Raw genomic sequence first — 26,229 nt, 5'->3', positions numbered from 1 at the left:
GGAAGAGTCCTTCAGGTTCTAGACTGAAAAACCAAAGTTCTCATCAAATTATGCAAATCAAAGGAGAAACTAAGTTGTTCTAAGATGCAGAAAGTAAAAACTTCAGAACACAACCGGTACAGGATGTAGATAACTCATCTAGTTGCCATGGCTGTGTTACGTACTGGCACTTCACTTTATTGAGAAAAGGGTTCTGGGCCTTGGAAATTTCCCGAATCAGATAAAAACCAGTCATGCTGATTGCCAGTGGAGAAGCTAACTTACTGTGGTTTCTCTTCTACATATTCATGGGGATTTACTCGAAGGACTAATTTGGCTTTAGAATGCAAAAGCATAAAACATTTATAAAGTGTGCCTTGAAAGCTTCCAAAGAATTATTAGACTATGAAAACTAAAGTGAAAAAAATCTCATTTCTTTGAAACTTTCATTGTACCCACAGTAAGTTTTGTAGTTCACGATTTCAAGGCCATGGGGAAAAAAGATGAGGAGCAAAGAGGAAGTAGTTATCTGTTCTTAAGAAAGTATTTTCCTCCTCACTTAGGACCTCAGGGACTCCCAGCTGCCTGGCTTTTTCCATGAAAAAATTCTCAGTTCTGCCTTCTAAGAATGAATAAGCAAGCTCAAGCATTTCTAAAGCAGGCTACCTTCATTTGTTTCTTTCCTCCTTGTCCCCAGCTTGCTGAGTTGTGGGAGGAAGCACTTCCCTGAGAGCCGGCGGTGTTCCAGACTCCTCCATCATCCTCCTCTTCCCAGCTGGGATGGCGAGTTCCTGTCACTGGCCCGTCACTCTCCCCCCAGCCGTCTTGCATAGACTTGGAATCTTTAAGAAAAGAATGAACCAACTGTATGCAACAGCTATATACAATAACCACGCTAATCATTCCTTGCAAACTCGGCACTTGGGTATATTTATCATTTTATCTAACCCATCTGTATGGCAAGGCAAATGTTATTCAAACTTCAGAGAGCAGAAATGGAAGCCCATAAAGGTTCAATGATACAGAATAAATTAATAAACCACAAAGCAAGATTTCCTGGCTTCCGGCTCAATGATTTTTCCCCTTATACAAAGTGGACAGAAACCCCCAATTTGAAAAGAACCTATCACTACTTATAAGAAATTTCACATCTCAGTTAAGAGAAATCTGTTACTTTTAATGAGTATGTTTTACTGCAGTCCTTAGTTTCACCATCCTAAAAGTATGTGGTATACTTATTTAAATAGACTTTACAAATATGAGGTATGATAAGGAACAACTGTCTACCTTGTTTGGGGTGAAGTGAAGAAAAGAACATGAAAAGGGATAAAAAAGAAAATTTTAATAGATTCTGAATAACAAAACTATGGTATAAGAAGAGAAATTCACATATAGCCACGAAAATTAGAAATTTATTAGATTTATAGACTTGAAATGTATTAGATACTAAAAAAGATCTCAGGCAAAGACAATGTATAAGCAACAGCCTTTAAGAGACAGGCAGAGGCAACGTGGACGACAGATAAGAAGGGAGAACGGAGACAGAGGGAAATCACAGGGATCCCATGTTGGAGAAAGCAGGATGTCATCAATATCCACAGTCAATTCCACCAACATCCCCCTTTAAACAAAGACCTTGAATTTGGAGATTGGGATAAACCCTTAATTTCCCTCTGAAAATAGCGTATGGAACTGATGAATACACTCTGTAGTAATGACACTCTATAAAATGATGGAAGAAAGGGAAATATACTATCTTGACCCCAATCTACACCTTCAATTGACCAAAAGATAGGACATTTATGGAAGGGTAGTTAGTTGATTTAGACAGCATCATATGAAGAGTCCAGGGGCAGAAAAATGGCTCTTCTGGGCCTCCTTGAATGACTGCTGTCATGCCCTAGGACCAGGCCTATGAAGCCACACACGCACCCATCAAGCACACAGGACACAAGACAGTTGATTTCCTCTAACTGTGGCACCATCTTCCAGCAATGCCCAAGTGAACCTGATGGACCCTCCATGGGGTTCATTCAGCCTTACTTTGAGGGGTTTTCTGACTGGGTGGCAAGAGGCAGGGCTTGGGGGCTGTTCTCCCTGCTGATGGAAATGCCACTAATAACCAGGATCGTTTCTTCTGCATATGAGATTATCCATTGTTACATAAGCACAGGCTTTACACATCTTCTGACAAGCAATAGGAATTTAAACCCCAACATAAATAACATACTGACCCCTTTAAAAAAGGAAGACATCCACATAACCCTTCTTGTAGAGAAAGGGGCTTAACTTGTAACAAGTGACTTTTTAGAGAAAGATAAAAAAGAGAGCTCTGATTTTCAGTCACAGAGCCCACACCAAATTTAAGACACCTGCAGTTTAGAGAAGGTCAGCATCAGTTGGCAGGCTGTGACAATCCAGCCCCCACCTCTGAGTACTACATATTCCAACCACCCAGAGAAAGGGTAAAAGTAACTGCAGCTTTACCTGCAGATGATCTGGAAGAGTAGAAGGCATTTTTTAAAATCTGGAGAAAACTGAGGATTTTGTGATGGAAGAAAGGTGATTCTGAAGTTTGGAAAGACACATAAAAATCCTGAAAGTACTGCTAAGGTACCTCCTTGTGCCAAGGGTCTGGTTAATGCCTTCCAACAGTATTCTGGAACTATTCCAAGTCTACAGGATGGTATTTCCCATGACAATGAGACCAATTTTACGATGAAATCAAAGTCTTTATAAGCTATTTCTATGAAGTGAAGGAGATTCGTAATTTTTAAAATGCAGTCAAGTTACACAGACACAAGAGTGAATTTCTAGACTATGATGGTTGATATGATATTCCTTCATGTGGCACTATGAGAATCATAAATATCATAAAATAAACTTGACAATGGAATTTTTTATTCTTGTTCATATTTTGAGCATTTAGTATGACCACATTTTTTAACCGAAAGATAATTCCTTAAGTCTGCAATATGGTAGAAAAGAGATGTTGGAATACCTCTTAAGAAAACTACAAACAAGTGAAACAGGCAGTTGAAACTGAAATTTTCAACTGAGGAACATCCAATGGGTCTTTCCAAAGTATTAATTTACAAAGTTTTGCAAATTACTGTGACTACACGTTGCCAGCTGGATTAAATAGAGCTTAGATTTTCAATGATAGTAAATAAGTGTGACGTGCTTTGCTTAAAAAATTTAAATGAAGAAATCTTTGTCAGGTTCAAGAAACCTTAAATGTCCCTATGTGGGTGGACGTATGAGAAGAGAGACAAAGGGAAAAGCACAGATGAAGTCACCGGGCAGCAGAGACCAGATTCCGCGTTAGGAAACCAGGAAACTTGTTTTCTAAATTACACTAACATGAGAGTAGAAATGCAAAATAGATACAGTGAGCAATATTTAAGTTACTGGGCAAAAAAAGCGGACCACATCAAAATTTCAATTCTGGCCAGACACTAAACCTAACTCAAAATAAAATCAACAAAACTAACTTAATGGCTTTTAGTTCACTGTAAGCATTTTTACATGGGCCAAGCCAAGTCCCCACCATTTGCTACTAACCATTTATTAAAGGTTCAAGGTCCTGAATCTCATTGAAACAACAGTTTAAACATTAAACAGCCCTCACCAAAACGTCTGACCCCGACATTAACAGAGATGCCCTCAAAAATAACGCCATCTACTTACTAGGTTTCATGGCATTTGGAGCGTTGGAGGGTGCGTTCCCCCAGCCTGTGGTCGATGCTCCCGTGTCATCCATTTCACCCCACCCAGGACTGCTTTCGTTTGGCTCACCCCAAGCTGAAGTACCATTATCTGGAGCAGGTGGTGTGCTTTTGCTCCAGACTGTAAAGAAAGGACACGGATCTCTAAGAATGACTTGTTAATAACACCATAATACCCAGTGGAGGGGAAGGTGGGAGGAAGGCACTTCTGTATTCTGTTGGTAGAAATGCAAACAGTCCCACTTTCATGGAGGGCACTTGGCTTTGTCACTTTAATTCTGGCCCAGTGATTCCACTGCCAGGAACTATGCCATAGATATACTTGTAAAAGTAGATGAAATTACATGAACAACAATGTTCCCTCCATCACTGTCAGAAAACACTTGGAAGTGACCTAAATATCCATCAAAAAGGAACTGGTCAGACTTATCGCGGGTCACCCATTGAATGAATACTACATGCAAAGCAATTAAAAGACAGAAATGTATGTGCTAATATGAATAATGAAAAAAGCAAGGTGAAAAAGGCAGTGTATATAGTACTATCCCTTCTGTGTAAAAATTTTAAAGGACAGATGTATTTTGCTATAGGTATGAACAAAATTTTTGAGTGGGACACAAAATTCTAAGACCTGTGGGGAGAGACCCTAAGGTCTAAGGTTTCTTTCATTTATTATTACCTTTTGCTTTTCTGTACAGTTAGAAGGGTTTTCCTATATGAATAAAAAATTTTTTACATGTTAGCAGGTTTTATCCTAGATGTGAATTAATGAGCAATCTTCAATTCCTTCCTCATTCTTTTCAATATTTTTTTAAAAGAGTGAGTTAAAAGTCATCATTTTCTGAATGGTCATACCTGGATCCACTGAACACTAGACCTACTTTGGGGAGTGGAAAATTGAATATTATGATTAATATTAACTAAAAAACCACACACCTGAACATCCCCTCAATGTGTTGAACTATGTGGGGGGCATTCAGGGTGACAATGCCAAACTAAGAATGATTACCAGCATTACTTTTAATTTACTAGGTGTGATGTTTCCTATTTGAATAAGGCAGGAAGAACACTTAATTCTGGACAACCAATGATCATGAGGTAACAATCTCCACGTAACGAAGTAATTGTTAAAAATCATCTGGAAAGTAACGGAAACCCTCCAGATCCCAGGTAACTACAGCATTTTCTGATAGTGCAAGAACTTCTCTGCAAGAACAACACAGAACACTTCCCATCGCTGGGGAAAGAGAAACAGAGAATGTGTCCACAGGCAAAACCAGAATGGAAACAAGTCTATTTCTGCTACTATTTTAATTCTTTATTTTTAAATCTAGAGCATAGCTTGTTTAAGCAGATATAAGTCTTTTGGATTCTGCACACCAATACAATTACCAAAAAAAAAAAATTTTGGGAGACTAACCCAGGGATGCCATGTCTTCCTTTTGCCAAGAATGAACATTAAAATGTACTACCAGCATCTGTTATCACTACCACTTTATATAAGGAGAGCTTCTGTTAACACCAGTATAGAGTTAATGTAGGAAAGATTCCCAGAACAAAGCTAAGTGGAATAAATGCAGCTTAATTAAGATGCCTTGGTTTAGGATTTCTTTTCTTCATCAAAACCTGTGAGAAAAAGCCATTGCCTACCTGATGCTGACTTCCCGGTCATCGGGGTAGGCAGGTTGGGTTCCCGAGGTGCTGGGCCCCCTTGGGAATTCTTATCCCACAGATTCACATTCTTGTAGTTGTAACTGTTAGGGTCTCCCCACGCTGAAGTGCCATCATCAATGTCCATTTTCCGACTAATTGACTGTGGGGATGGCTCTTCCCAACCACTGGGTTCCTCATCCTTAGGGGTTACTGGCTGCGGCCCGCTACTCCAGCTGGAATTGGAAGGTCGTCCATTGCCTGGAGGTGGTGGGGCTGGGCCTCCCCATGAACCAGAAGCCTCTGGCTGTGGTGGCGGTGGCTGCTGTGGCTGCTGCTGCTGTTGGTGCTGTTTATTCCAGGAGTTGGGCTGTCTGCCTGTCTCAGTCCATGCCGGAGACCTTTTGCAATCTTCCCACCCGCCTTTTGAAGCCAGGCTGGCACTACCGCCGTTCCCCCAAGTTCCGATTTCATTCTGCCCTCCTTCACCCCACCCAGACACAGGTTTACTTGCAGAACTTTCCCAATTGCTGTTCTTCGCTTGATCAACCTCCTCTCCCCAACCATTCTTTCCAGAAGTCCATCCTTGATTGGGCTGGCGTCCACCTCCCCACCCCTGATCTTTGCTGGAATTCTCATTCCAAGAGGAAGATGTCTTTTCATCTGGTCGTCCTCCTCCCCAGTTGGAAGAGTTGTTGTTCTTATAGTCATTCCAGCCTCCTGTGTTCTTGGGGTCTTTCCACTCTGTAGAGGCTGAGAGCTCCCCCCATCCAGACTTCATTTGATTGCTTTGGCTGGGTGCATCTCCCCAGCCCCCTGAGTTCTTGGTCTGTGTGGCAGCGCTCTCCCACCCCTCAGTTCCTTTGTCAGATTTCCCCTCAGGCCTTGGCACCTCTTCAATATCCCACACCGTGTCCTGCTTAATTTGAGTTTGGCCCCAGCCAGTGTTTGAGAGCACCCTGGGGTCCAAATCAGTTCGGCTCAAAAGAGTCTGCAAGACAGCCTGACAATCAGGATGTGTGGGCCTGTACGACCGACGGCCAGAATTATGACTGTCGCTACTTCCTGCTTTGTGGTTGCTTCCAGTGCTTTGACCTCCAACTTCACTTCCTGTGGAGCTGGAAGATCTTCCCCAACAGGGAGCCTGGGCATTGCCTTGGTTTTCAGGGAGGGGGTGGCCCTTTTGATTGTCCCATGCTCCAGTGCTAGAATTTGGTTGGTTTGGACCACTCCATTCTCCAATTTTCAACTCATCAGACCCAGTCGGCTGTTTCCATTCTCCCTGAGAGACCCCAGATGTCATTTTGTTCCCTTCACCCCATTTGTTGTCATTAGAGTCCTGAGGGCCAAAGTTCCAGGACCCACCCGTAGACCTGTTACTGTTGTCCCAAGAGTCATTTTTTGACCCAGTTGATTTCTGAACAGAAGCTCCTTTCCAGGAGTCCTCTCTATCCTTTCCATTGTTCCCATTGTTTCCAGAATTGCTTTGTCCAGAGGCTGTGTCAGTTCCAGAAGGCCCCCTAGCTGCACCCCAAGATCCAACACTCCCAGTCTTTCGATCTCCAGTGCTTTGTGAAGGGGCATCAGTGCTCCTGGAGGCGTTCCCCAAGCCCATTCCAAAGGGCATTCCCTTATTCTCCATGGGGTTTGGTGAACTTAAGTTCAAGGAGTTAGTGTTTCCATTTTTTGGTCCATCAGTGTTATGAATTTGAGCCTGTTCTCTGCCAGAGACAACAAAATTAACACCCGCATTTTCCATCTTTGACTGCTGTTCCCTGGATGCCTGACCTACTGTGCTAACCTGTGCACTGGGATTACTAGTATCTGTTTCCAATGCCCCTTTCCTAGAATTTCCTTCTTGGACCAGTGCTGGCCAGGCAGATGGGTTACTATTTGGGTTAAAGTTGCTGAAGCCAGAGCCAGGTCCAATTCTATCCTGACCACTCACATTCCTCCAATTTCCTAGTCCATTGTTGCTCTCTGTAGTAGAGTTGGAAGATTGAACAGATTTAGCCTTAGGGTCAGACTTCCAGACCCCAAGATTACATTCGTTCCCGGAACTCGCAGACTGGCACTGGCTCCCTTTTCCTTTGTTACTAGTGGTGCTTCCTGGCAGAGTGCTCTTCTCAGAGCCAGGGTTCGAGGCACTGTTGTTATCGGTGGTGTTTTCGGAAGAAGACTCAGTGTCTTTGCTGGCAATACAAGGCCACTCTTCCATGTCAGACCCGTCTACAATCACCTTGTCCCAGATGTGAATTGGGTTGGGGGAGGCGCCGTTGTTGGAGGAGGCTCCCGGGCCCCAAGTGGAATTTGCATAATTTGAAGCAGCAGCACCTCCAAGAGTTGACTCTGAGAAAGAGATTGTCTTATCAGTCACAGCTGCACGTGCATCATCTATTTACACCTCGAGCTCAAACTGCCCCTAAGAGAGCTCATCCCATTTCCCCACAAACTAGTTCTCTACAGCTGCCAGCCTTGGTTAATCTTGGCATCACTCCCATCTTAGTCATATCTTCTTTTTATTTTGCCTGGTTGGTGTATTTGCTAAATCTACCCCCACAGCACCTCTCAGAGTTATCCCCTTGCCATTCTTATTGACAGAGAAGGGCCTTCCTGGATCTTGAGACAAAGCAGTAACACCTTGCACTTGCTTCACATCTCCAATCCACTCTACACACTCCTGGCTGGAGTAATTTTTCTAAAGCACACCTCTGATTGTATCACTGCTGTATGGAAAGCAACGGACAGTTTCTTATGCACAAGAAGGAAGCTAAACTCTTTGGCCTGAAGTTTGATCAAGATGCTCCACAATCTGGGACCAAATGACTTTTCTAGTCTCATCTTCCACTACTTTCTTTGAAGATGTCTACATCCCACAAATTGTGCCTTCGCAGCCTGGCACCATTCCACGTTGGCACCTACTGTTTTTTTCCTTCTGAATTCACACACTGAAATTCACCCATCCTTCTGGGCCCAGTTCAAGTGCCATTTCTCCTCGGAAGTTTTTTTGAGCTTATCACCTGAAAATAACCTTTCCCTGTTTAGGGCCATTTTGCTCAGTGTATTGTGTTCACATGTTCCGTCACCAACATTAGCACCTTTCAGGCAGAGACCCTATCCTGCTAACATTTGAATTCTCATGGTGGCCAATGCACGGCTGCTCAGTGAGCATCTGCTGAATGATGAATGCCCACCAGCCAGATGCCAGGGGCAGACAAACATGAATCAGTCTGTGTGCCCAAGGAGCTTAATCTGGTAAGTCAGTCTTCCTCAGCACATACTTTGATGGAATTTACTACATTTGGTGGGGGGGAAAATGACCTGTTTTTAACCCAATAATTTCATCTATACTTACTTTAGTTCCTTTCACCAAATAGCTTTAAATCAATATGAAGTTGATAAAATTCCTACACAGAGCCATATAAAAGTAAGGAAGCAGAGAATCTCAAACTCTTGAGATTAGGAGCCTATTGGTTTTTAAGAATGTAAACAAGAGACTGACTCACACTGGACCCACATCTACGTCTAGGCCTGGCTAGACTCAGCTGCCAAAATGCCCAACACAACCGCCCCCCTCATATTTCCCTTTGCAGCTGGTTACAAGGGGCCAGGAAGGAAGGGCCAGAAGGCCTTTCCCTGCCCGCTTTGCGTCTGGCCTGCCAGCCACAAGAAGCCTCATGAACAGGGCTTATCCCATATGAAGCCTGGGTCACCACCAGCTTTCTTTCCATCTTCACTTTGCACCCAAGACGGTAACAGAATTTTCTAGGCCACTGTATGTTCAAACTCAGAACTAGAATGAAGCATCCTATCGTTAACAACCACCAATTCACTGTCCTTGCCAAGGCTTGATAGTCTTCAAGCTCTGAATTTTAATATAGCCTCAAAAAACATTTTAAGGATAAGTGGAAATCTGTTAATAAGCTTTTTAAAAAGGGGTGGGGGGCATTGCTTAGAAGTTCTCGCAAAACTTCCAGGAAAACCCCTCAGCTAAAGATCCCTTATATCTACAAATAGTTTTTAACAAAGCTCAAAATTCAGGGGTCTCTTAAGAAATACTGATTTTAAAAATCTAATAAAAGACTACAGAATGGTATTATTTGGTATCCTCCCAAGATTCCACATTATAATCTAAGAGACCATTCTGTCTATACTCCCTGCGTTCTGGGAACAGAAACGTGGGCATCTAAGATTCAGAACAAGCCTGTGCACTAGCCCCACTTCCAATCATACCCTGGGCGCACACCAGTGGTGACAGCTGGAGCCACGGAGGTGCGAACTGTAATGCTCTTGTCTGAGAAGGAAAAAAGGCCCCGAAGAGTGATGACAAAGAGCAGCAACATTACCCTCTCGGGCCAAGGGCACACACTAAGGCTCAGCTTCACAGGAGAAATGCTGGTACACATTCATCCTGGGACCCTCCCCCATCTTTTGAATAACTCTGATAGTCCATGGAAGTAACAGCTCCCGCGGACTTTGCACGGGCAGTAAGGATGAGGTGCTCCCTCTCTAAAGCTGCTGTGAATTCAGTTCACCGACACGGTTGCTCACCTGGTGCAGTCCCACTCTCACTCTGCAGCAGCGTTCCTGTCACTTGTGCGTTGTTTGGGTTTGCTCCAGGTGCTGTGGAGGGAGGAGGCCCTGCCCCACCCCCGAGGAGCATGCAGGACGGTGGAGGGGGCTGCCCACGTTTTAGTAACACTTTGTGGTCCTGCTGGCAACGGAATCGCGGCGGCACCTCCCGAGGCATGTAGCGGGCGGCGCTTGGCGGTTGTCCGTTCGGCACTGCCACCCTTTTGGCATTGTTGCCACCATTGACTGGTGGCGATGGAGAGCTGCCAATTGGGCTGGCGGCCGTTGGTTGGCTTAAACTTGGTTTCGTCACTTCGGGCACTGAAAGAGAGAGATGGGGAAAGAGCCTTTAAAATCAAATGCATTTTTCTAAAGATTATTTTTAAGAAAACTTACATGAGACCAAATCCATTAAGACAATTCTTGTTTTCTCTTATCCTGAAGGGACACGGTCTTTCCAGATTCCCCACCATCTTCAGTTTATTGAAGGCGGGGAAGGGGCAAGGAGTGATGGTGACAAGGATTCAAAGACTGCTATATCGTGGAATTACATTCCATTAACTAAGGAGGAGAGGGAATCAACCACCATTCACTCCCCTAAATCAATGGTGGACCTCCCTGAAGGGCTGCCTAGCAGGTCTAAGGATGTCTATGGACCCCAGGCAAGATCCCTAGTAAAGAGTCAAGGCTCTCAGCCCAAGGGCCCTTCCCCTTCATCCACATTCTTAAAGATCTACCTGTGAGAAACTTTTCCTGACATCCCTGGACTAGGTATGCTAAGCACCCCTCAGTTGTGCTCCTGGATCATGCTGTCCATCTCTACCACTGAATTAACCAAGTTATATTGCAATTCTCCACTTACAGACCCTTCTCCCCACCAGGCCATAAGTCCTGCAATGGCAGGAACTTATCTTTCATCTTTTTTTCTTAGTGCCTGGCACAGAGTAGACCCCTACAGGGAATCCCAGGCCTAGAGAATCACAAAAACAACTTGGTTTTGGTTTCTACAGCCACCTGAGCTCAAAGACTCTTGCTTGGCACTCTGTGTAAATATTAGAAATGCTATAAATCTTTTTTCTTTTGTCCAAAAAGATTTGTTTTCAAGTGTACCTTATGTTTTTTCCAACTCTTCATTTGAAATAAAAATTTCAAAATGTAGACACTTTCTCTATTTACTTAAATAACTGATATTTTATCTTACTTTAAAAGTGGCAAACAGGAAGTATGGGAACATGTGAGACCCATACCCACAGTTAAAGTGCCCTTTGACTTTCCCCTCGACCCTACAGAGAATGTTCTTCTGGGTTGGTACCTCCTTTGCTTCATCCTACCAAAAGACTGCCACCCTTTCCAAGCAAATCTACCTGGCAAATAGAGGCTGGCAGTATTACAGGAACTATCACTGAACCTAGTAATTCAGATGATTCTGAGGCCAAAGTCCCTGACACCCAGAGTAGCGTGTAGGCCAGCTCTGGTGGCAGTACCGCTCTTAATGCTGACATGATGCTGGGCCAGCAGGTTGCTTGCTGAACTGAGGAGAGAGATACGTCATCAGAAATCAGGGGCCCAATCTATGGACACTGGTGAGTACTGAGAGTAACAGGAAAAAAGAGCAGGAGCCTGAAGTAACTTCAAGGTAACCCCTGGGTCTAACCTTAGTCAATCATGAGTTAGGACTGGGCCTCCCAGAAAGGAAGGGAGGTCAGAGGATCCACAGTCTGATGAGCAGAATAAACATATATTTTAAAATAAATTGGTCATTGTCTAACATTATTGATATAGTACCTTTGGCATGACCTACAATAGCCAATGGATAAGTAACTGATAAATGAATGACTAAAGATGAATTCTTTAAAGATTCATTTTCTATCTGTGCCTGGACGATTCCGCAGCACATGGCATTTTTCCCAATCCCCTTTCCTCTTATTATGAAGCCGACAAAGGCTGGGAGGAGTCTTCCAACTAGTTTTTAAGATAAAGAGAACTATGCTTCTGTGAGACTGCCCTTCTGTAAAAGAGCTAGAATCTTCATGCAAGTTAACCAGGTTTGTTACATGCCTTGACTGATTTCCCTAAAACAGAATAAGACACGGTAAGAACACCCTACAGGGTTGAGATCTGAACATCAGTTTGACTAACTTTACAACATTCATAGCACAAAGAAATCTGGTGAGTATCATATATGGTGCAAGATTCTGCAAAAGCTCCTCAGGGCATTTTCCCACCATCACATCAGAGGGAGAATGGATCATAAATAATAAAGTCATTATAAGATGGGACCACCTCTTAACCACTCTCCTTGCAACTCGGTGCTCTAGCCTGGGTCACTATTCATTCAAAGCTCTAGGACACAGTCAGAAAAAGCCGCCATGCAGTACGTGTTATGAGCAAACTGCTTCAGGAGTTGAATGAATTCTTTCTCCATTTTTTTTTAACACCTGTCTGTAAATTCAATAATTTTAAGTATTTAAAAGGCAATCGCAAATCTAGACACTAACTGGAGAGCAAGGCAGCTGTCAGGCAGGATGCCCAATCCAATCTGCTTCCTGAAGTCCAACTTAAGACATGGGAATCAGTGTATGTACCATGCCATGCTCTAGAACGTTGGACGGTAACAGAGGAGAGAGAAATTATAATTAAGTCTGAATTACTTTCCAGGCCCTCTGTTTTCCCTTCTGAAGCTTAATGATTTGTAGCTTGTGGTACAAATATTTCTTAAGATGAGCTGCTCAAAATAAGGTCAGAGTTTTTTATTTTCCAGAAAAAAGCCTGTGGCTTAAAGATGAACTCTGCATCAAAGAGAAATAAAGACATTGCGAAAAATGCTGGGTATCCAATTTTCTAATGCCCATTCATTTACGACCAAAAACCATTTACTTACTCTAATAAATGCATCTTTTCCCCTTCCCTGTTGTCATTATTTTATACCATTCTCACCTTACAGTCTGAGCTTCTATTGCCTCTATTTCCAAAAAAACTTCAGTAAGATGCTTTTTCAGATAAAAGTAGTCTTTAAGAAAATTCTGATATAGGCGTGACTAATACAAACTACTATATTCCTTAAACACCTTGATGGTACCAAATATTAAAAAAAGAAAAACCCTTCTAGAAATGTCTTTAAAAGTAGTAGTTAAAACACAAACAGGCCCTATAAAAGACCTTATTTTAGACTGACAAGTTTCTTGGTGTAATAATCAGCTACAGCGCAGTACAAAAGAATCTCAAAGATGACGGCACAGAGAGGCCCACGTACAATCAACACTGCTCAGTAACCTCTAAGCTCAGCTCCATTTCTTTACCTTCCATTCACTCTTCACGCTCCATGCACACTGGCCTTTGCCTGGAACATCTCCCTGAAGCTTCTCTCCTCACTAAATCACTAGTGATTTCATTGCCAGTCTAATGGGCACTTGCTGGACCTTTTCTTCTCTGACTTTCCTGCAGCTCCTGACACTACCGGCCACCCCGTCCCTCTGGTTTTGAGAGACCCGCCAAGAGAGCTCTTCGGTTCTTCCTTTCTCCCTTCTTCTGGGGGCTTCTCTACTCTTGATCAGAGGTCAGCAAACGTTGTTCTGTAGAGGGCTAGACAGTAAATATTTTAGGCTTTGCCCGCCACACAGTCTGCTGTAAGGACTCAACAGTGCGCTTGCAGGAGAAAGCAGCCACGGACAATGCATAAATGAATGATTGTGGCTGTGTTCCCACAGAACGTTATTGACGACACTGAGATATGAATTTCTTATCATTTTCATTGTCATAAAATACTGTTCTTTTATTTTTTTCCCATCATTCAACAATATAAAAATATCCTTAGCTCATGGGAAGTAAAAAACAGTCAGATCTGACTGCAGGGTCACAGTTGGCAACCCCTGCTTCTGACCATCTCCTTAACTGGAGTTGCAAAATAGTAGCTGAATTTGGCCATGAGTTGTATCTTTTTTTAGAAATCTGAAAGTGAAAGTGGGGCGTAAGCCCTTCTCACATTTAAGTTACTTGAATAAAACTCTCCCAAGTTCAGGCTTTAACTATCACTTAAGTGCAAATGTTTCCCAAATCACTGTCTCCAATTCGGATCTCCTCGCCTTCACCTTCAAACCTGTTCCCCTGTGCCCCAACGTACTGTCTCCTAGCTCAAGGAATGGAGGCATCACCCAACCTGCTGCTCAAGTCGGAAACCTGACAGGTGTCTCAGATTTCACCCTTCCCCCCCACACACACCATTATCCCGAGCATCTTTCTAATTCACTCCTTCCTCTTTAGCACCACGGCTCCTAACTGGGTTCAATTCCTCGCTATTTCCCGTTCAGATGATTTTGTGCCCAGCTATCTGGGCTACACGTCACCTCACATTCATTTACTCTGTAGGGGGCAGCAAGTTCCATACCTGAACAAATGGCTCCCACCACAGTGTTAGAACACACAAGTGCCTCTACAAGGTTTGAAGGATACTGCAAGTAGGTTAGTCTATAAATTATTTACTTGGCCCACCTCAAATATTAATAAATTAGAGTAGATCCAAAGTTATTCCAACCACCACGATGCATGCACTGTAATATGCCTTCTGGGCTGTGCACTACAGCGGTCCATCACCCCAGGTATGCTGATGGGAAGGGTTGTTTCTCTGCTGCGTCCCAGTCTGGTAAAGGCTATGAATTACTGGACAGCAATATCCAAAAATTTTAACTTACACTGAGCTGGAAGCTTTTTCCTGTTGCTTTGACTCACCAACAGACATTTACCAAGGAAGTGCTAAGTGTCAGGACCAGGGCCTTCAAATCTCTGAAGATAGTTACCTGAGCTTCTTCACATGGGGAGCCTTTTGTTGGGGGTTAAACACCCCCTCAGTATTTAACTCTCTCAGAGGTGACAGGTTCAAATTCCTTGACCAAACTGGCCCAAACTCCACATGCCCCACAGTGGTTGATCTCTGTTCCTTTTCCTAGAGTGGTACCCATTACAGGAACTGCAAATTCCTGCCCAGACACTGTGTTTCTAGTAATGTAGCTTAAGGTCATATTAGTTTCCATAAACCAGTCATTTTATACTGGTAACTTCCATTAAGCCAACTGCCACCTAACATCTTTTTTAACAATGCTAAATGGTTCTATCCAGACTCTTCCATCACATAGTCTATCTTTCTAATCCTAATCTTATCCTTCAGCCCTGTTAAATCTGGGATCAATCCAACAAATTTTTCTAATTCCAAGACCAATATCCAATGGAGACCAGCTTCTCCATTAAGTGCCTTTTAGTATTTGTTACCTAAGCAGCGGGCCCACCTCCAGCCCATGTCTTTATACAACCTCCACTTGAAATCCCTGCCCTAATCTCTCCAAAATTCTCACCTGTTAAAAAAAAAATGATGGAAGATAAAGAACATACACTGAATCTACCTTTTATCTGAAATATGGACAAATCTTACTTCAGTCCTCTGTACAACCAGAGACTTGGCATCAACAGTCTTTTTTTCTCAAAAAGTCTGTTGGGGAAAGAGTGGTAGATTCAGAGTTAAGGGAAGACTGCCTGGGGGAAGGCACCGTCTTGGGAAGAGGAAGAGGAACAGGACCCAGAAACATCAGCTGAGGAAAGACAAGACTGGGCTAGGTACCCAGGTAGGCTCTTGGGAACAAAGATTAAGATGTGGCTGTAAAACAGGATTTTTAAAGAAGTAGAAAAATCAGGACCTCCCTCTATTTATGGTCTAACACATCTCAGGGATAATTTTTATTTTTACTCCCTGGTTCTATCAATTAAATCCCTTATGAGATACAAAACAGGCTCTCAGTTTACTTCAGGATTATTTTAATTTAATTTTTGAAGGGAGGGTGGGATGGGGAGGTAGGGAAACTGTACTCCATTTTTTGGTAGGTATGAGAAGGACCCTAAATGGAGGGAAACTTTGATAGTAAGTAAAAAATAAAGTTTAATTTTTTAGACTTTGGAAGAGGAAAGAGGAATGTGATTCTGAGAACAGACCTTGTACAAATAAAAAAAGAAAGAAAGAAAAACCTAACAGGTTTTCAGTTTTCCAATAGAAACATCACTTAACATACAGAGCAGCTTGTTTCCACAGCTCAACTGGCATTTGGCTTCATGAGCACTAAGAATTGTGGCCATGCCTAGGAACCCAATCACCATGTTCCAGCAACCACAGAGTCTGGATTTTTCAGGAAAATGCCAATTTTCTCATCTGTTGTCCTCATAAATAATCAAAAAGTCCTATAAATATACTTATGTGCCAAAATCCTTTCCTAGACAGTATGTTGGTTTAGAAAATATGGACACTATACCACTATCAATAAAGTATAATTTATATTTCAAACAAATAATTTACAGGTGTACTTCCAAAATAATGTCTACTTCTGGGTTAAGAACTGGCTGACAGTGCAAGGGGAGGACACTATTCTAACTAATTAAAATAATTATAACTAACAATAATTTCTCTCAGTTTATTTTATATATCACTACAAAGTCCCAGACTATATTCTCCCTTGAAATGCCTTTTGGATAGAAATATACTAATGTCTACTCATCTGAGAATTTGTTTTCCATAACTAAGTTTCCTAAGAAACTAGTACTGTCTTTATTAGTCCTCTACCACCATGTGACATGCTTTGACCTGGTGGTCCAACAAAACAATGAAGAAACCAGTTCTTTGAGAACCTCTCATCAAACCTTGGTCTCTCTGGTCTCTCCATGACCCTCATCTTCCCCCAACTTATTGCAGTCACACTGGACTACCTTCATCTGGGGTGGTGGTTCTCCACCTGGGCCATACACTATGGTCACCTGCAGAGCTTGCATAAATACATCTGCTAGGGCTGTGGCCTGGGACTGCAAAGGTTTGGGAGGAGAACTGGGCTTGTGTGTTTTGACAAGTCTATGCATATGATTCTAGTGCCTATGCTAGCTGAGGACAACATATTTAAGTGGGCAGGATAAGGAGCTAGAAACCCAAGGAAATAAGTCTCCTATTCTAAAGGGGAACTGACCAAAGTGTGATCATCACCAGACAAGACTGCATAATCAAAATTAACAAAAGAGAAAGAACTGAAAGCACACAGACCATTAGCGGTTGGGAATGACCTCTGGGACACCTGCTTCTGTTTACAACACAGCACTATTTTGTAAGAGTTAAAGTGCATTATCTTTTTGAAAAGCATATTCCAGGCTCTAGAGCTCAGAAGATGGGGTGACTGTCCTAAATGTAACACTCATTTTCAGGCTCAATACCTGTTACAGGTCAAGGTGGTCAACAATCCTCTGCAGTTCCCATCTGTAAAATAGGAACTAGTGCTCTGTTTTTGTTATTGTTCTAAGAAAAATCCTGAAAAGATTCAGTTCAAAATCATGACCTCTTTACTCTCAAAACAAGTTATTACTCTGTCTAATCTCTTTTCCTCTTTAAAAAAAAAAAAAAAAAAGTAAGGCCAACTAGAAACACTAGTATAAGTACTTTTAATTTGTTGTTACTGCTCTTCAGTGTTTGCAAATAAACAACTCTAATTACTCTACACCCACTCTCACCTATCAAGTGGACTGGAGGCTGAGTCAGCAAGAGTGTAAAATCTAAATGCAAGAGTATAAATCTCAAAAGGAAAAAAAAAGTCTTACCTTTGGTTTTTTGTTCCGTGACCTGTAAAATAAATTAACAGGCATAAGTAAGTGAGACTTGCTTTCTAAGTCAGTACTGTTATTGTAAGACTACTTTAATTCTGATAAGCATAATCCAAGCAGTCAGATACAAAGCTATAGTTAAAATTCAGAAAAAGTCCGTTCAGACATCCTTCTAAAGACAATGGGCATATGTCTAGCTATAAATTACATGAACATCATTATGAAGAATTCTAAAAATTATGACAAGAAGCATTCCACCTTCATTAAATGATAAAGTCCTTATACTGGGAATGCTGTTTCCCTTTTTTAAGAGAGTGGTTTTTTTTTAAACGTTTGGGGGAGGATAATTAGGTTGGTTTGTTTGTTTGTTTATTAGTAGAGGTACTGGGGATTGAACCCAGGAACTCACGCATGCTAGTCATGCACTCTACCACTGAGTCCCCCACCCCCCATTTCCCATTTTGACTGCTAGAATGAGAAAAGCAAATGGATGTGGCCCAGATGCAAAATTAACCATAGAAAGAAACAGAATCTCCAATGAGTATGGACTCAAACACTTGATTTCAAATCTAGAAAGCAAGAGTTTAAGGGTCCAAGCCCAGAGGCATCAGGGGTCACAGTAGGAGAAAAGGATTCAAAACCAAGCCATGCCACTTCCTGGCTATGTGATCTCAGTTTTCTATTTATCTGTTGAATGGAGATAATAACAGTATCTCCCTGCAAAGGATTATTATAAGGATTAAATCAGATATCTCATACTAATGCTTGAGAACTGTTTGCTATCACTATCAAAGTTTACGTAAAATAGCATGAAATACAGTAGTAAGACTGAAATATGTAAATTTTGAACAAATAAAGATTGCTTTGTTGAAGGTATTTCTTTATACAGTAACTAATACATCTCTGGAAGTGATTAACCTAAAAGATTGGACATGCTGAATATAATAACAGGTTTGGGGAGAGAGTGGAAATGATGATTAGGAGCCACATGGAAAACTGCTTCTGCTCTTAAGAGAGGAAAATAGACGAGGGCGCCTAATTATACATGCCCTGTAACATTAAAACATAACCACAAAAGGTCATGAACAAGAAAAACATTCCAAAGGCAATGCACCAGAATTCCAACAGGGGTTATATCACATTATTGAGATCATGGGTTATTTTGACCCCCTTTGCCCAACTATTAGTTAAGCTTCCAAAAAAAAACATTTTTATATTGGTTCTCCAATTCTTGTAATAAAAAGAATTCATATAGAAAAGAGGGGTTTGATTATTTGTGACTGGTAATCATACTGAGTTACTGCTATGGGTGTTCATGAAAACACACTCATCTTTGGAAGGCAAGTCCTGTTGCTAGACAGCCCACAGCACAATGGATTCCAGCACACCACTGAGTTCAACCATCTACTTGTATGACCTCCTATAGTGTTTCTTACATTCTTGCATTCAAAGACAAGCTAATTCTGCTGTACTGAATTTGTGGTAGGCAGCCTCTTAAAATGAATGTGTTCCCCAGTACTAACTGTTACAAAGCTCAATTCTACTGTATAATTTTTCTATAAGCCCATTTATCCAAGAATGAGTTGATTTGTATCTGCATACCAATTCCTTAAGACAATTTAAAGTTTCTACCACTATAAATATTTCTTAGAATGCCACTTGGAAGTCAATGCCTTCCCCAGCTGTAAGCGACAAATTCAACTAAAGTCAAACGTGTCTTAGAATGTCGGTTCTGGTAAGGGAGCTGCCCCCCGACGGTAAAGAGCATGTGCTCTGCCAACGCTAACAATGATCCTCTAGCAGCATCAGCCTAATGAATGTCAATGAAATCCTTCTTTGACACCTCTCTCATGAGTGGAAATCCAACACAGTATTTACTCAGTGATGGCTTGAGGAAGAGCAAATGGCCATAATCACCAAGCACAATGGAAAAGAAGCTTATGCTTAATTTCTATGCAGGAATAATTTAATGTGGCTTTAAATAAAAGTCAAATCTTTAAGAAAGAAAATTACATTGTCAGCACTCACTCCTGACCATTCACTTATTAAACAAATGTTTTCTGAGTAACGCTTCGGCACCAGGCACTGTCCTAGTTACTGGAAATACAAATATGAATAAAACCTTGAGAAACTCAGAGCCAGTCTAATGCGGAAGACAAACACGAAGAGATGATTATAAAGCAATGGGATAGGTTGTGAGAAAGATGTGGAAGCACTAAGAAGAGGCACTACACATGTTTGCTGACTGAATGAATGACCCCATAACAGAACCTCTGGCACATTCTTGACAGTTCTTTGCATCATAGCACATTTTCTGCCTCCTGGTTAAGGGGTTGTCTCTACAGTGAGGTTGGAAACCACTAAGACAGTCACATGGTGAGCTTTGTGCTCTCTTCTTAAAACTGCTAAATCAGAATCTAATTCTGAAATCACACAATGGTTCACTATGATAAAAAAAAAAATCAAAGGCCATGTGTCAGCCTAGATCCTGTATCAGCTAATTTAGAACATTTTTGAACAAAAATGATTGAATTTTTATTGTTTATTATTAACCATTTGAAATTTCATTTACAGTGATTTTCCTCTTTGCCATAACTCCTTAACCAGTTCCTAACGCAGATGCAAGTACAAGGGAGACTGTTCAGCTGTATGAATGAAATTCTCTGCATAAATAATGCCAATTTACTCTTGAATAAACACCACCTTTTATTTTAAATAATTTTGCTATTAGTGGGATCCACAGCAAAACTTTACAAATGCACATTTTATTAATCACTTCTAGTACTGACATTCCAGGTTAAAGAACATCTATGTGGAGAATGAAGATGGACTGTATGTTGCCTAAAATAATCACCCCATTTGGCATCTTCTTGTTACTAGTCTTTGCTTAAGCTCCCCAGTGTCCAGCTCATCAACCATGTATTCCCACAGACTGCAAAACCCAATTTTTGTACCGATTTAGTAGATGGAATGTGAATGCCCTAAAGGAAAGAAAGCCTTCACTGAGGGTCGCCCTCCCATCACTCCTGTAGAAGGTCAGTGTGTGCAGGTACAGGGGCAACACCCTGACACCCTACAGCTGGTGGACCTGCATATAATAACCTCAGTGACGTGGAATGTGGCTGTGTACACAAAGGCAAGTATAAAAAAAGCCTCCGGGTCATTATCTGACATTTTTATTCCGACTCTTTACTGTCATTAGAGAATTCCAACAAGCTCAGATTAGAAGCAACACATTAGAAGCAGGTACCCTGACAGCATGAAGATGTGACGGTGAGCACACCACTATTAATAGAAAGAGAAACAGAATTAAAAGCAGACAAAACTTTGAAGAGCACAGTAGTCTATTATAACACCAAACAGTAATTTTTAATTAAGACTTTCAATTAAGCCTTGAAGAAAAGATAAATTACATTTCACATGTTTGACGTGGCAGGATCATATGCAATCCAATTCAGAAAATATTTTCACTATTGTTTTTTATGCTGGCACTTCTGAATGATCTATTTCTTTTTTTTTTTTTTTAATAGAAGTATAGTTGATTTACAATGTTGTGCTGGTTTCTGGTGTATAGCAAAATACATATATATATTCTTTTTCATATTCTTTTCTACTATAGTTTATTATAAGATATTGAATATAGTTCCCTGTGCTATACAGTAGGACTGTGTTGTTTACCTATTTTATATATAGTAGTTTGCATCTTCTAACCTCAAACTCCTAACTTATCCCTCCCCAGCCCCTTTCCCCTTTGGTAACCGGAAGTTTGTTTTCTATGTCTGTGAGTCAGTTTCTGTTTTGCAAATAAATTCATTTGTATCACTTTTTTTTAGACTCTACATATAAGTGGTATTACACGATATTTGTCTACCTGACTTACTTCACTTAGTATGGTAACTTCAAGGTCCACCCATGTTGCTGCAAATGGCATTATTTCATTCTTTTTTATGGCTGAGTAGTATTCAACTGTGTATATATACCACATCTTCTTTATCCAGTCATCTGTCGATAGACACTTGGGATGCTTCCGTGTCTTGGCTATTTCATATAGTGGTGCTATGAACACTGAGGTGCATGCATCTTGTCGAATTAGTTTCCCCTGGATAAATGTCCAGGAGTGGGATTGCTGGACTGTATGGTAATTCAATTTTCAGTTTTTTAAGGAATATCCCTACTGTTTCCATAGTGGTTGCACCAAACTACATTCCCACCAACAGTGTAGGAGGGTTTTCTTTTCTCCACATCCTCTCTAGCATTATTTGCAGACTTTTAATGATGGCCATTTTGACTGATGTGAGGTGACACCTCACTGTAGTTCTGATTTGCATTTCTCTAATAATTAATGATGTTCAGCATCTTTTCATGAGCCTATTGGCCATCTGTATGTTTTTTTTTTTTGGAAGGAATGTCTATTTGGTCTTCTGCTCCAAATGATCTATCTCAATAATTCAGAAAACTGAATTATGCGAACTGCTATATCCAGTGAGGCTGGGGAAACTTGTGTGTCCCTTATCCTTTGCATTGGCTTGTGTTCGAATGTCTCGAGTCTGGTCTAAATCTAAAGTTCCCTCTGAACTGTATAACAGTTTCCACCTCCCAAAACTTGGCTTCAATAACCTGGCACCGTAGCGGGGACCCTCACCTGCCTCATGGTGAGACCCTGCTTCCCAAGTGCTTCAGGTAGTGGTAAGAAGAACTGGAAGCAAAGTGATTCTGCCAGGCACTTTGCAAAGGCATCAAAGTAAGCCTGCTGAGCCAGAGCTGAGCCCAAGTCAGGTGATGCTAAAAGGGTAGTGAGGTGGGGAAGCAAGCTCAGACAATGGCCAGGGCAGAGGGGTGCACGCTTCAGGAGAGGGGGGCAGGGCAGGGAGGTCCAACCACTCTCTATTCCCAACAGTCCTGTCAGACAAACACTCCAATGAAGACTTGACAGTTGACAGCTGTCAGCCCTATGTCTTTTTTTCTTTTAGCATCTCTTTTTTCCCAAGCAAATTCCTCAAAGCCATGCAATACTATCTCCCCTAAAGCACCAAGGCAGGCCTACCTGACCCTCTTCAAGGAAGATTTCTTTATTGAATTATCAAAAGACACACTAAACGACAGTATTGTAGGTAGACCAAAAGGACAACATCAGGGCTAACTCTGGCAAGCTTTAAAAAGTTATCCTATAAGCTTGCTTAGAAAATGGAGATTAATTATGCTACAAATAAGGAAATATGAGAAGAGTTTAAATGTTGGTAACTCTCTTGCCTTTCTCAATATAATTTACTGTTGTTTTCATAAAATCAGCCATAACGTTATTTAACGTCTGCTTTATGGTAACAAATGTAGGTCTTTAATGTTCTCCCACTCTAAAATATTAAAACTTTCAAGTAAACTAAAGTTCCAAGTAGCATTGTTAAGATGTCAGGTGTCCAAGCCAAGGCAGTTACTGATTCTAGATGCTTGGCAGATGTAAATACAGACTTAATTGATTAAACCCACCTTCTGAGTGGCTTCTTTTTTCTTTTTATCCTCTTTCTTCCTTTTCTTGTCTTCCATTAACTGTTCTTCCCTTTCTTGCTCCTTCTCTCTGTAAAAGTCACGTCACACCACAAGGTTAAACATCTTATATTCACAATCTATTTGTGTAGCAAATTAAATGCTTATAGATGGTGTGCAAAGCGACAAATATTTCATCTCTGACTGAGCACAGTATTCTACTTAAACTAGGAGGATGAATAACACTCACCAAATTTAGTTATCCACTTATTTTGGTTTGTCACCTCTTTTGCAAAACATGACATTAAGTTTGGTTTTTAAAAGCCCATTAAAGTGGGCTTTTGTAATATCTTCCTAAACAAACACACACACACACATTGAATGGATTTCCACTCAGCAAAGAACCTAATTTGAATACATGACAACCAACGTCCAGTTGGCTTCCGACAATATTTCTCACAAATAATGCTGAATATATTAATTCAGTTATAGTACACAGGTGTTTATCATAATCTAGGTGTTTTCCCATGACATCTTCAGAGAGGTGAACATAAAACCCTATGTTCTAAATTTCGTATTTTTCTTCTACATTATTAATAATGTATATTTTACATGTTTTCTACTTGTGTTCTTAAGGTTCTTAAGGTCACACCAAGTGTCCATAAATCCATGTATTCCCTCCCTATTGTGTGAGTTCACAGCTGCATCCTCCTGCACTCCTGATCAGCAATTAAGATGATCAGGTTTTGCTCCTTTCAATTAAAATAAAAATATTACACAAAAATAAACATTCTAGTTGAAGAAATATGTTGAATCTTAAGAAATTAAGATAATGTAATTTATACCTCATATTCGAAAAATAACTGTAAAATGTAATATTTATTCTAATATATTATACCATATACTATTATGTATAGTCTAATATTCTAATATAACGTATGTGTATTTTTTAATGGATGTACTGGGGATTGAACCAGTGAGCTCTACCACTAAGCTATAACCCCCATCCCCTAGTGTAACATATATAGACTGCTGCCAACTTCTACTTCTATGTATCAACTGGAAAAAAATGCATAAACAACTAACAGCTGGTGTAATTTCAAAGCTCAAGGCAGGACACCCCAGACATCACACTTACTGAATTTCAGAGCTTGAAGAAGAGTCAGAGTCCTAGCTCCCAGTTCCCCAACTACTGAACAGATACTGCCTGCATACTAGTGATTTTAGGAGATACAACACATCAAATCCATGGTTTCACAGACACCACCTAGATAAAGGCTAAGTTAAGTCAGACAAATCAAAAGAAAAATGCTAAATGTTTGCAGACATGGCAAAAATCACAAAGATGGTTTGTGAAGGACTCAAGTTTGGGGAGTGGAACTCATCCAGCCTACATAAAAGGAACTCAGGACCAACACTGAGGCACACTCTCATGGATAGGTAAACAATGTTTTACTTACAGAAAACAGGAACTAAATAATAACAGAAGTGTTTTACCTGCATATTAAGTTTTTAGTGGATCCTGTCTACATTCACAAATACTGCCCTTTCTCTCTCCTCACAGAAGGAGATGTGTATATATGCCTCTGGGCATAAATATACAAAAGCCTAAAGTGTACAATTCACACACACTCTCCAAGCCACTAAAATTTTTAAAATACAATCAAGGAGGAGATTTTATTGTAACTTCCTTGGGTTTAAGGCTGGATTTCTTTGGAGTCAGATAATGTGTACATCGGCCCAAGAGTGAAGTTCTTGGTGAAAATCCACTTGCAACCGGGCATTACTTTAAGAAAATGGATTTACGAAAGTTGGCAAGATAGATGTTGACCATCTAAGGTAGGCTGGCCACAGATCCTGTTATATTTGGCTCCCACAGCCTCTTGCTTCCTCTGGCTGCAAATGGAAGAAGACAAGGTTCCTCATGACCCAGTTACTGTTACTTGGTTTCCGTATTTTAAAGAAAAACTGACTATAGAAGAAAAGCAACCACAGCCTGAATATCTCCTGTTTAAATACCTGATGCTCTAAAAAGTAAAGTTGAAAAACTAAAAGTTTATTTTAAAAATGCAACGTAAAAAAAAAAAAAAGCAGTAAGTCTTTAATGAGACACGTTCTTAAAAAACAACTAACCTTTTCAAATATTTTTTTCCTATAAACAGGTAATTCAGGGAAAGGGATTGAAATTTATGTTCACTACAAGCAGATTTATTTCCAAAACAAATATTTTTCAAAGCTTTCCAGGAGACAGGCTGTGCTTTCACCCTGATCTTTTACTGTGTATGTTGGTAGAATTGAGTCTTCTCTTTAAATTTCACTTTCTTAGGAAGAATCTATTTTCTCAAACCAAACCTGACTTAAAAACCTACCATTCACTTAAAAATGAATCAAAAAGTTTGGGGTTCACCTTTCTTCTAATTCAATTGTGCTCTATCTTGGCTGCACATTAGCAACATTTGGGGAGCTTTGAACTATCTCTGTGCTGCACCAGAGCCCAGTAGGGGTGATGAGGGCATCCACACAGGGAAGGCATCTATGGTGGTGCTGATGGGAGCTCAGTTATATACAGGGGGTTGATCAGTAAGTAAATATATTAAGAATGAAGAGGAGTTATCAAAATGGAAAAGGAGAAAACTGAAATGAACCCTGTGGAGTTGGATCAGAAGTAGTCATTGACATGAGCTCATTAATTGTAATACATAGGGACAGACATAACAAAAAAAGTAGATGTAACGTTGCATGCCTATATGTGTATATTCCTTCATGTATTCAAATGCACACACACTTATTCCCTAGCTCTATCAATGAGAGGGCTTGGGAACAAGCAACATCTAAATACTGTAGCTATGAACACACCTCGAACCCAGATTATGGCTTCTAAATATCATTCTTCACAAAGAGAACTAGAGTTTTTTGGGAAAAAAACTATTTGGGGGCTACAACATGGAAAGTAGAAAAGGAGTCTGGAATGCTTGTTTGCCAAGAAGCAAGGAAACCTTCAACAAATGATGGGACATGTCAACTGGTCACAGAAACTAGTTTGAAGGGGCTCCTACAAACTAAATCTGGGACAGTATGAGCATAAAAATAAATACTGACAGTAACAGACTATAAGCTATTGCATAAAATAGGAAAACGTGAGTCCTTACAGGTAGAATCAAGTAAATGAGTACATTAAAAATGACAAGAAATGTAATATTCT

General features: G+C 40.8%; 1 protein-coding gene across 8 annotated transcripts in view; it reads right to left on the bottom strand.

The window, feature by feature from the left end:
• Positions 1 to 26,229, bottom strand: part of TNRC6B (trinucleotide repeat containing adaptor 6B) — a 225,200-nt gene that overhangs the window by 48,496 nt on the left and 150,475 nt on the right. For 7 of the 8 annotated variants that reach the window (XM_074375585.1, XM_074375589.1, XM_074375588.1 and 4 more), the window contains 6 exons: positions 23,031 to 23,118; positions 17,544 to 17,565; positions 9,909 to 10,250; positions 5,358 to 7,706; positions 3,670 to 3,828; positions 646 to 821 (listed from right to left, as the gene is read on the bottom strand). In XM_074375585.1, the coding sequence (XP_074231686.1) occupies positions 646 to 821; positions 3,670 to 3,828; positions 5,358 to 7,706; positions 9,909 to 10,250; positions 17,544 to 17,565; positions 23,031 to 23,118 (3,136 nt within the window). The remainder of the gene's footprint in view (positions 1 to 645; positions 822 to 3,669; positions 3,829 to 5,357; positions 7,707 to 9,908; positions 10,251 to 17,543; positions 17,566 to 23,030; positions 23,119 to 26,229) is intronic. The other variant, XM_074375586.1, reaches the window with a different exon arrangement.

The sequence above is a fragment of the Camelus bactrianus genome, chromosome 12, assembly GCF_048773025.1.
Source record: "Camelus bactrianus isolate YW-2024 breed Bactrian camel chromosome 12, ASM4877302v1, whole genome shotgun sequence".
Taxonomy (NCBI): Eukaryota; Metazoa; Chordata; class Mammalia; order Artiodactyla; family Camelidae; genus Camelus; species Camelus bactrianus.
This window is presented reverse-complemented; position numbering and strand designations above follow the sequence as displayed.